The 12,338-nt window shown below is 44.0% G+C and overlaps 1 protein-coding gene across 1 annotated transcript in view; it reads left to right on the top strand.

Annotated features, from left to right (window-relative positions):
* Positions 1–12,338, top strand: part of LOC140212000 (semaphorin-7A-like) — a 46,059-nt gene that overhangs the window by 9,567 nt on the left and 24,154 nt on the right. The window contains exons 2-6 of the mRNA XM_072282344.1: positions 1,799–1,935; positions 8,601–8,645; positions 9,353–9,451; positions 10,913–11,015; positions 11,110–11,217. Of these exons, the coding sequence (XP_072138445.1) occupies positions 1,799–1,935; positions 8,601–8,645; positions 9,353–9,451; positions 10,913–11,015; positions 11,110–11,217 (492 nt within the window). The remainder of the gene's footprint in view (positions 1–1,798; positions 1,936–8,600; positions 8,646–9,352; positions 9,452–10,912; positions 11,016–11,109; positions 11,218–12,338) is intronic.

A 12,338-nucleotide genomic window follows, 5' to 3' on the forward strand; every position in this document is an offset into this window, starting at 1 on the left:
GGCATTGTGGCAGCATTTGTGAAGGTGGGGAGGAATTTCTTCTCTTAGAGGATTGCCTATCTCTGGAATACTCTATCCCAGAGACCTATGACAAGTGAAGACTTGCATTCATGGGTTGGAAAAGCAGGGCAAAATGGATAATGGGTGTTTTGCTACAGTGTATTCCCTTGCACAGAGAGAGGCGTGCTATATATACTAATGAAACTAACTCTACATATGGAACCCAAAGAGTCCTTGACAGCAGATGTGGAACATATGTACTTTGAGGGGGCGTGCATGTTGGAAGTTGAGGTAGACTGGTTTTTGCATTGCGTGGGAGGCAAGGTTTATGGAGAGCAGGTGGGAATGTGGAGTTAAGGCTGGATTCATATCAGCTATGATCTTATTGAACAGCAGAGCAAGCTTAAGGACTTGTAGGACTACTGCTGTTTTCTTTTGTCAAAGTCAAGTCCATTGTCATTTGCACAGTACTGTACTTGTCACTGTGGAGTGGAGCGAGTTTGTAAATCTGGCCGGAGCAAAGGATGTTGGGAATGGTGTGGGTGGAGCACCTCGGGAGGGCTGTGGGACAGGTGGCAGGGAAGGAGTGCCTAGGGCGGGGGATGGGGAGGGAGTAGCATGGGCACAGATACACCCAGCCCTGAGACACCAGGCAAGGTCATTTGATTCCAAGCAATTGGTTTATTGATCATTACAGAATATCCCTCTGGTGCTTCCCACTCCCTCCCTTCTCTCTTCCCCTCTCCCTACTCTGTCCGCAATAGAAACCCATATCGGAATCAGGTATGTCATCATTATGTAATGAAGTTTTGTTTTTTTTATGTGGTAGCAGTATAGTGCAATACATAAAATTACTACAGAACTCTGCAAAAGTCTTAGTCATCCTAACTATATACCGTATATGTGCCTAAGACTTTTGCACAGTATTGTATGTGTTATATAAAAAATCACTTGCAGCAGCATCAAATAAGCAGCATTCACAGGAAAGACTTAAATTAAACACAAGTATTACAAGAAATAACACAACTGAAACAAAAAAAAGTATATCTTAGTAAAAAGTAAACATATGTCACGAAACTGTGATGATTAGAGTTGTGTCGGTTGGTTCAAGAGCTGAATGATTCAAGCCAGTCTTGAACTTCGTGGTGTGGGACTTCAGAGTTCTGTACCTCCTGCTGATTGGTAGCTGCGAGAAGGTAACACAATGAATACAATTCATTTGATTGGTGGAAGTGCATCAAAATGAACTTGAGGATTGAAAATGTTGCATGGTATGCCACGCTCCAAATAAAACATTGTTCCATACATCTAAAATTACACAGGATGCTTGGAACCTAAAATAAAATATCATGTACTCAAAATACCCTGCTAGTCAGTCAGCATCTATGGAGGGGAGAGCTGAGTCAGTCAGTGTTTCAGGGTGCTGATGTTTTATCAGAACTTCTGCACCTGATTGTTTTGTGGAAGTACTCTGTTCAGGGGTTCTCAGTACATAGTAACATGGCCTGCAACACTGATTTACTTTCAATGTGACAGTGTGATGTGATTCTCATGGAGGAGTTCCATTGCTGTCCTAAACGCCAGTGGCGTAACAGGCAGTAACGGACTAACTATCTGATTCTCAGGAGCTGGGATGTTTCCAGTGACAATGTCATGAAAAATGGAGTTGTCTTAGCAAATCCATTTCTTGGTTTGCAAGTACTGTGATTGATGTTTCTTTCAAATGTTGCTTTGTTGTTCCTATGCCAGTTGAAAATATTTTAAAGTATTAACATCTTGCTCCTCTGTATCCCTACAGCTGAAATTAAAGACCGGGCTGTGCTTAGGCAAGCTGAAAAGTTTCCCACCACTCTCCGCGAGGGAAGCACTGTTTATATTGGTGGAAATGGAGTCCTTCATCGGATAAACTTTGATGTCTCTCCCACACCAGAAACGGTAGGGTAGAGTCAATTGCTCCTGGATTTGTTGATGCTCTGAGATACCAAGAACTGGTCTCATTATTCATAGATATCCATAGTAGGAGGCTGCCACATTCTGCACCCCCGTTTTGAAGTGTGTTGTATTACATCTGTTTTGTCAGCGTTGTTTTATGATCCATCGTTCTTCCACATTTCTGGGGTCGGATAGCATGCCTAAGAATCTGATTTTATTGGAGGGAGTTAAATAATGGATATTAATGGCAGGGATTTATCTTGGATTTTCACAGATGTCGAATTAGCAAAATAGTAACCAATGTGCATTCCCACTGATTCAGCAGGGAAATATTCTTTAAGGTTTGCACAGAACTCGCGTATTTTTGTTTTTGTTTTGTTTAGCTGAATATAAAAGCACTATCATTTGTCAGCAGGGTAACGGGTCCTTCTGGCTCACTGAGGCCTCACCACCCAATTACACCCATGTGACCGATGGGTGTACTAGCTTCCTCTTTGGAAGTGGGAGGAAGCCGAGCACCCAGAGGAAACCCATGTGGTAACAGGGAGAACATACAAGCTCTTTACAGACAGCGGTGGGAATTGAACCCGGGTCATTGGTGCTGAAATAGTTTTACGCCGACTGCCACGCTACCCTGCCACCTCCATGGTATCTCTGAGGGAATTCTCAAAGGTGTGTGTGATGTGAGTAAGGCCACATTAAGAAAGCACTTTTCTGTAAGCATAACGAGCATAAAACATAACAACCAGATTTAAGAAGAGGCCCTTCAGCCCATCAGACCTGCCTTGCCATTCAGTAAGACCATGGCTGACCTTTTATCTCAGCAGCACTTTCCTGCACTATCTCTGTACCACTTGATTCCCTTAACGATCTATCGGTCTCACTCTTGAATATATTCAGAGTTCACAGCCTCCATGGGTCAACAATCTCAAAGGTTCAGGATCCTCTGGGTGAAGAATTTCTTCTTGGTATTCCACCATCCTATGTTGGATCGGTGACCCCTGGTTCAAAGTTCAAAGGAAATATATTATTTGAACTTGTGTATGTTAACATATACTTGAGATTCATTTTTTTGCAAGAATTTACAGGAAAATACAATAGAATTTTGTGGAAAACTAAACAAAAACTGACAGGCACCAGCCAGGAGAAACGTCATCCCATTGTCTACCCCGGGTAAATCCCATTGGAATTCTGTACATTTCAATGAAATCACCTCTGGTTCTTCTTAACTCGGAAGATTGTGGGACCATCTCATTCTGCTTTGTTTCTCCTCTCATAACAAAGCCCCCATCCCACCTGCAGCCCAGCAATCAATCCGATGAACTCTTGCCACACTACTATAACAAGCAAGTGCACCCTCTCTTAGGTGGTGAGAATAGACCTGTCCTCAATATTCCAAGAATGGTCTGCCAGGCTCCTGGGTAATTGGGAGTGTTTACAGAAAGAATTGCATCAGAAGAATGAAGCAAAACATATTATCCATCTATTCTGTCCTGTTAGAAATGAGAAGGAGTGTAACCTGTGTCCCACCTTTGTGTTCAATGCTGATGTTCAAAGACAAATTTACTGTCAACACGATGATGGAACTGAATGTCAGGATATCCAAATGGTGAAGAACCAGTTTGTCATGTCTTGTAACTCTGAAACTTAAAACTAACTGAAAGGAAAACACAGGGAGCTTTCAGAGTGCATGTCTTGGCTTCATTTTCGCTTTAAGCAAGGCGTGCCGATGTGGTGGCGTGATAATGTATGCAATTCACGTATTTTTACATATAACCCCATAATAAATTATTTAAACAACAAAGAATACTTCATTAATGGTTTTATTCAGATATTACTAAAATATTAACTACACGACACGGGCGACCCCCAAATCTTTCTAAATGCTGGGTTTTTGTAGGGAGTGTGAGTATTAACCCTGAGGGGTTTGTCAGGACTACAACAGAGGTGAAGGAACAACAGTCTACTGGAGGAACTGCATGTCAAACAGCATCTGTAAGAGGAAAGAAATTGTCAGTGTTTTGGGCTGAGATCAGCCTGTTGAGTTCTTGCAGCAGATTGCTTGTAGGACTGGATTCTGCTGTCTGCATTCCTTGTATCTTCAGGTTAAGATACAAATGGGCAAAAGACAGGTTCAGTTTTGACATTGGAAACCACTCGGATGCTGAAGAGTGACCCAGGGCTTGCAACAATTATTTTTGTGTGTATGAAATTTCAGAGGCAGTTGGGTTCTGGAGGCTGTCAGGTATTCTGATGAGAGTGTGTACAGAGGTCTTGTGTTTTGAACATCAGGAAAGGCGGCACCAGAAGCCGCTTCAGTTCTGCATCTTACTGTCAAGTGACACTATAAACTTCAGAATCAGCTGTTGATGAGGCAAAGAAAACACTGCCTTCTCCCCATATCCCTTCATGCCCTGACCAATCAAGAATCTAGCAACCTGTGCCTTAAATATACATAAAAACTTGGCCTTCACAGCTGCCTGTGGCAATGAATTCCACAGATTCACTGCACTCTGGCGAAAGAAATTCCTCCTCATCTCTGCTCTATTTTGAGGCTGTGTCTTCTGGTCTTAGACTCTCCCACCGTAGGAAACATTCTCTCCACACTCTATCAAAGTCTTTCACCATTCAACAGGTTTCAATTAGGTCACCCTCATTCTTATAAAATCCAGTGAATACAGGCCCAGAACCATCAAACGCTTTTCATATGACAAACTGTTTAATCCTGGAATCATTTTCGTGAAGCTCCTTTGAACCTTCTCCAGTTTCAATACGTCCTTTCTAGCATAAGGAGCCCAAAGCTGCACACAATACCGCAGATGAGGCCACATCTTTTTAGAATACAAACGCAAGGATGTAATGTTGAGACTTTATAAAGCAATTTCCCCGCCTCCCCCCTCCCCCCTCCCCCCTCCCCCCTCCCCCCTCCCCCCTCCCCCCTCCCCCCTCCCCCCTCCCCCCTCCCCCCTCCCCCCTCCCCCCTCCCCCCTCCCCCCTCCCCCCTCCCCCCTCCCCCCTCCCCCCTCCCCCCCCCTCCTCCCCCCCTCTCCCCCAGAAGGTGGAGATGTTATTTCCAATCCGCACAGATTGCTGTACTGGCATTTGTTTCAGAGACATGGTGTAGACAACTAAATTATCTCCTGAAATAAATGGACAACTGGTACTGTAAACAGTTTCCATTGTAGGGTGTGACAGTTGGGGGTTCTATCCTGTGGGATTTGGTAGTTAACTTTAATGGTCTTTCAACTCACCCAACGCCCAAGCAGCTGTACCCAGACTGAAACAAAATTTTAAAAAAAATGAAAAAATCATTATAAATTATTTCATTGTGTCAATAAACTAAAATAGCATACTGTTGATCTGGGAAAATAATTCTTCCTTCTTCATGCAGTTTTAAAAATAGTTCAATTCAATTGACTGTAAGCTAGTTTCAGTGTAAGACTTGTTTTGATGCATAAAGGGGTGTGGTCTAAGTTACGCTGCTGGTGTTTAAGGCAGCAATGAAGGTCCTCATCTCTGTTCTTGGCCACTCAGATGTAGAAGGATTCTGGCATCTGCAGTCTCCTGTATCTCCAATCTGGAGAAACATCATTCCTAGATCTATCCTGGACAAGTCCTGTAATAATTTTGTACATTTCAGTAAGATCACTGGCATTGTTCTGAACTTGAGTGCACAGGCCTAGTTTATTTGTCCTGTGACAACACCAGCACTTCCCCCCTCCACCCCCCAACAACTCTGATGGATTAATAACCACTGACATAATCTCTCTACTGCATGCATATCCTTCTATGGATAGGGAGACCAGACACCTACATGGTATTTCATATTGCAGCTCAGTTTCAAAACGCAAAGTGTTCTTTGTCATAAACCCCCCACCCACCCACTGTAAGTGAGGCAGAAAAGAGGAGTTTTCTGCCTTTTCCAAACTCCAAGTCTGGAGATTGTTTCACTGGAGAGCTTGAGAAAAGATACATTACTGCTTCAAAGAACAAATACCTAGGAAGCTGAGTGGAGAATGGATGCTGAAAATGAGGATTGCACAAATGGGCTCAGATGGATTTTAGTAAATTGAACTTTTGTCAGCTTTCAGAGAGATTTAATGTAGTGCAGGATGAATTAAAAGAAACCTTTATAATTGTATGAGATTATTCTGAATCATCTAAACCTTCCACTTAATCACTTTAAGTTTCATTTAGGCAGTCTCAAAGTATTGCTTGTTTGGTTGGTTTACAGCATTAGTGCTTTTGGAAGTTTTATTTTCATGAAAGATTGCATTTATCTGATGTGAACAAGATTTGGAACAATATATTTCAGGAAAAGGCACTTAAATCTATGGGCATTATGTGTTTAGGGTGTTGGGAGATGGTCTTTAAATTGTGTTGACATTTTTCCTCCAAATTAAAGATGCTGCATGACATGGTAACCAACAGACAATAAAAATCATTGGATTTATTGTTAAAACTGTAGAGCTCCTATATTATGACAACACTTAGACCAAAACCCTGTTCGTTCTATTTCTGGTAAGTAGCAATACCCTTATGTTAAGTAGAATAAATAGCTTAACCAAAACACCAAATCCAGTTTAATATAATCTGTTTACATTCTAAGCTTCTGCTACTTTTTCCCTATTGGCGTTTCTATAACTATTATTCAATATTCTCACCATGACCTGGCCATTGGCCAAGTACTAACTTATTGGTATTGCTGGTAATGTCCACATATGTCATGGAGAATTGCGAATGCAACCCACCCAGTCCATCACACAAAATCGCCTCCTCTTCTCAGAATCTATCTACATTTTAGGAACAACAGCCCGCATAACTATGGACCTTCATCATCCTCTCAAAAAGGATAGAGCCTATAACCAGGGATATGGAGTTGAGAAGTTTGACCAAGCATATAAGGAAAGGAATGAGTATGTTTTTCTGTGAGTTTTTATAAACTGGAATGCATAGTCAGATGAAATGATGGAGGCAGGTCCAAATGCTTTTTGACTACTTTCTATAATAGAGTGGTGCTTGCTGTCTCATGTCTCTGGAGTGGAGAGAAAAACACCAGAATATATCCAATAAAGGCATTTCCATACTAGTAACCAATAATGGCAAGGAAGGAAAAGGAAAATTTTCGAAAGAAATTGTCATGATTGACTTATCATAACGTTGGTTTTCTTTACCCTGCATCCATCTCCACTATCCATATGGTTCTAATTCCTTATAGGAGAAAGTTAGTCCAGCCCACCAAGTTGATGCAGGTTCACAGAGCTACCTTATTTCCCACAAATTGTCCCTATGACTTTTTTTCTCATGGCATTTTTATCAAAGCCACCCAGATCCATGGGGCAATAACAGCCAACCACAAGTCATTTGGATGTGGTGGAAGCCCATGTGATCCTAGGGAGAACAGGAGAACGTACAACCTTCATGTAGACAACACCAGGCTCAGGACTGAACCTGAGTTTCTGAAACTGTACGGCAGCAACTCAAACAGCAGTATCACTGTGCAACCCAGTTGGTGTGATAAAGCTGGTGCTTCACAACACTGTGGTTTGGCAGAGTGAGGTCCTGATGCTGTTTGTGCCTTTTACTGCAAGATGCTTTGATATTCCCCCGGCAACTTCTGGTTTAAGATGGCACTGTCGATGCCCTGCGACTACTTAATGGCAGCAGAAAACAAAACAAAGAAAACTATTAATAGCGATCAACGCTGACAGTGGAGGAGCGAGCGGAGGCAGAGGCACAGGAAAGGCATGGCCGAGGTAAGCAGAGGCAGGGTCAAAGCAGAATCGTGACGTCCCAGTATCTGATTGATTTAAACATTGGGCCGAATTGGAAAGGTGGAGTACAGGCCGAATCGTAGTGGTGGCAAGGTTCGGGGTTCAGGTCTCAAGAGTGGTCTGAGAGTGAGGAACGATCCGATGTTAGGAAAAATTAAGCGCTGGGCCAGATTGAAAAGGTCAGGGTGTTGGGGCCAGAGGCAAGGCGAGGGCTGGTTCTGCTGGGTTTTGCTCACCGTTTCCACGATGTTTACTCAGCTGTACGATGAACTGAGCCTGTTGCCTTCTCCTGCTGTGCTGATGCCTGGCTTCGAGTCTTTCATAAAACTTCAGTTCTGAATGCTATTTGCTGGCTTTTATTGTTTGCATGATTTGCTTTTTTTTTCTCTCTTTCTCTGCACATTGTTCTTTTTTTTCCAGTTGATTCTTTTGAGGTTTCTTTGTGGCTGCCTGTAAGGAGACAAATCTCGAGGTTGTATAATGTAAACATACTTCAAACCAATGTTCTTCGCACTTTGAACTTCGATAAATCTGTAAAATTTTGCACTCGAGTGGTAAAAGGGTAGGAGTGGCGCTCTCATAAACACTTGAGATTCTGCAGATGCTGGAAATCCAGAGCAACAAGACACACAAAATGCTGAATTTGAACTCAGCATGTCAGGCAGCATCAGTAGAGGGGAATAAACAATCACTGTTAAGGGCCAAGACCCTTCATCGGGACCTGAAACATCAGCTGGTTTATTCCTCTCTATAGATTCTGCCCGACCTGTTCAGTTCCTCTAGCATTTTGTGTGTGGTGCTCTGTCTATTAAGGGAGTAAAATGAGCTCCATCACCAGTTATATTGATGGGAATTGTCCGGCAGTGGTCATGAACCTGTCTCTTCACCTTACAGATCAACGTGCCCGGTGAATCCAAAGAATGTCAAGCGAACAATGTGGTGAGTTGTGCTCTGGAATCGTTTTCGGTCTGATAAGTCTGCAGGGAAGCATTTTCCCAGCACAAGTCTCAATGATGATGCAGACTCAGCTTTCAAAGAGAGTCAGCAGTTTTACAATGTTGTTGAACTGTAACGTAGTTCCTGAAATTTCCTCCCCTGGTGACACTGTTTTGCCAAGGCAGTTACTGATTGGCTTTTATAATTATAACTCTGGATTTGGGATCCAAATTTGTCAAGTTACATGAGCATTGACCTGCCAAGGTCCTCCAGTGTTGTTTGCTCTGTAGACTTTGAAGTTGGTAGAGGACATTTTCTTTGTGTGGAACTGTAGCCTTGTGTGTCTCCAGAGCTTTGTCAGTGCCCATACACTCTACAACATTAGACTTCCAACTCACTGGTTTGGGAAGGATATTGCATCTCCAGCAACCTTCTCTAACTCTCAGAGGGGTGGTTTCTCCATTTCTTCCCTCTCACCCTGAGGACTTTGAGGCTTGATGGCCAAGGAGAAGATGTTAGCATTCTACAGAGGGAGTTACACACTCCTCAAGCCTCAGCCACTTCCTTGGAATTGGCTTTGGTCATGGTGCTACAATGCCTTTTCATGTATCAGAATCACATTGTGAACAATGTCTCTTCCACTGGGTATCAGGAACCTGGTTTCTTTGACTGAGTGACTGTTTAAAACATTGAATCCCTTTGTTTTCCAGGAACGCTGTGGGAATTATATCATGATTTTACAGAAGTTCAATGAAACTCATCTCTTTCTGTGTGGAACCAATTGGATGAACCCAAGGTGTTGGCTGCTTGTAAGTAACCGTGAACAATTCACTTTAAAGGCTTGGGGAGCAATTTTAACTTTGGTGGTGTGTGCAGTGGCCGATATTGGATCACCTGTCAGCAGGGTCTCGCTAAACCTTTACAGAGTAAATGGTGAACTCATTTCACTTCTGGTTTGGACCCAGGATTTACTGCACTGGGCTTTCTCTGGTCTCTGGTGGTCAGAGTGGCCGGTAGAAGGCCCCCCAAATATAGTTCATTGTGCACAGTCTCCCGGAGTCAGAGTGAAGCTCCTGAGTGACAAACGTCTCTGGAGTAGAGAATTCCGGAGATTCACCATCCTCTGTGAGAAAAAGTTCCCACACACCTCAGGTTAAAGTCATCACCCCCTACCCTGTAATATTGCACCTCATTCTGGTCTCTCTCTTTAGTGGAAACATTCTCTCCTCTGGAGCCACAGTGAACCTCCCTAGTGAAAAAATGCAGATCCCGTGAAACTTTGTCACAATGTTAGTGTGCGGAAAGTTGTGTTCACTCTCCAACAGAGAAAGTTGGACAAATCTTTTGACGTGGTCTCTCAAATGCTTGGTAACCCAAAGAAGAAGCCGAACTGTAACAAGGACCATTTCAGCTGTCACTGGCTGTAGTGACCGCACTGTCTCTAATCAAACTGGCGATAAACAAGGATCTTGGTGAAGGGTTTCGGCCCGAAATGTCAGCTGTACTTTTTCCCTTAGATGCTGCCTGGCCTGCTGAGCTCCTCCAGCATTTTGTGTGCGTTGCTCGGATTACCAGCTTCTGCAGATGCTAGCTATCCAAAGCAACACGCACATGCACACACACGCGTGCGGCGCATGGCCAAGTGGTTAGGGCGTTGGACTAGCGATCTGAAGGTCGTGGGTTCGAGCCTCGTCCAAGGCAGCATGTGTGTCCTTGAGCAAGGCACTTAACCACATAATGCTCCAGTCTACCCAGCTGAGAATGGGCACCGGCAAAAATTCTAGGGGTTAACCTTGTGCTAGACTGGTGTCCTATCTGTCTATCAGTACTCTCAGTCGCTTCACACCATGGAAACTGGCATGAGCACTGGCCTGATGGGCCACAAAGCTCGTGACAGACTTTAATCTTAAACGCGCGCGCACGCACACACACACACACACACCCCCACCTACCCCCAGGTGTGTCACCATGAACAATCGACGTTTTGGGTCAAGACCCTTCTTCGAGTGAAGTGTGTTTTGGAGAGGAGAAAGCCCCGTGCAGTAAATCCTGGATCCAAACCAGAAGTGAAATGAGTTCACCATTTACTCTGTAAAGGTTTAGTGGGACCTTGCAGCATTAATTTCACAGAATCACAAAGGTTGCACCATAGAAGGAAGCCACTCAGCTCTTTGAGTTCATGACTGATGTATGCATGTCAGGAATATTCTATTCCCCCTTTATTGTGTATCCATTGCAAGAGAGTAAAATGTAAAAATTTTCTTTTTCAGTTTAACAATGAATTCAAGCCAATTATGAACGGACATAACTATGTCCTGGGATCAGGTGTCTGCCCAAAAACTCCACAACAGGGCTTCACTTCGCTGGTTGTCGGTAGGTCCTCTTGCAGTTTCAATTCACATTGCATTGGAGAACCAGGGCCAGTTCACTCAGTCTGCTTGTGTGTGCATTTTCTACCTCTTTGCAGAGCAGCGACTCTATTCCACAGCATCTGATGGAGACAGAAATATCCTTATTAGCTACAGGAAGGGTGACCAACCCTCACGGTTAAAGTCTGCTGAGGACTGGATGAGAGGTAAGTGTGACATTCCATTGCCTTGCCCCTCCTGCATAGTTCTCTTCCCTACAAACTCCTCACTGTGTGCCTTTAAGTATTTCCTTTTCGGATCTATCGTTCCCCTTTCAACCTTCCTCTCGGAAAGCACCATGATCGTTTCTACGAGTGTCACTGGTTCTGGCCTAGGGAATAGGTCTGAAACTTATTTGTCACGGAGCCCAGGGTCCAAAGCATACCCACCCCCTCCCTCCCTGTCATACTACAGGCTGAGGTCAGGTCTCTCAGCACGAACTGGAAAGCAAAGCTTGTGTCTCTCAGCTGCACACCAGATAATTCACTTACTCCCAAGTTGCAGAAACGATTGTCATGGTGACATAATTATGCATCTTTAGTCTCTACCTTTATTTCCTTATTTTGAGCTCCCAGCTGTTGATTATCTGAAGGCCTCTTCCTGCCCCCCCACACAGACACATTACAGGATAGAGAACTGAATCAGCATCACTCGCATTTTATCAGGAAATAACCACGAAGATCAGCGCTGACCCCGGGCTTTCATCTTGGGATGTCTCACAGAAACCTGATGTGATCTTGGCTCCTGGTATTGTGCAGTGGTTCCTGATGGCTGCCTCTGAGAGCTGCCAGTTTCCTCGCACGCCCAGGAGGGACACAGTGCTCATTTATGTACCTCCTACAGGAGCTGGATAGCACTGAATAAAAGAGGGGACTGGGGGGGGTGGTCTTCCTCAGTTACTAAAGCAGATCTCTGTGTGGGGCCAAGGGAAAAGGGATCCTTCCTGAATCAGGGAGGGGGGTCATCAAGATCACAACCCCACCCGCACTGCCCGTCCAACTGCCACCTGCACCTTCTTGGGACATCTTCAGGCCAGAGAGACACAAGTGCACCAACTCTCTGCAATTGGATGATGGGAACTCAGATAAGCTTGAATACTTCTCTTGAGCTTACACCTGGAAGTTTCTGTTCTGGGTTCAGTCAGAGCTCATTCTGTGGAGCTTCTATGTCAAGCTGGCGCTAATGAGCATTCAAATTAGGAGTTAGCCACCAGCCCCTCAAAATTGCTCCACTATTCATTATCATGGTTCATCTGATTGTAAACTGAGCCAAGCTTCCCTCCCTGTGC

This window comes from Mobula birostris, chromosome 18, assembly GCF_030028105.1.
Source record: "Mobula birostris isolate sMobBir1 chromosome 18, sMobBir1.hap1, whole genome shotgun sequence".
Lineage (NCBI taxonomy): Eukaryota > Metazoa > Chordata > Chondrichthyes > Myliobatiformes > Myliobatidae > Mobula > Mobula birostris.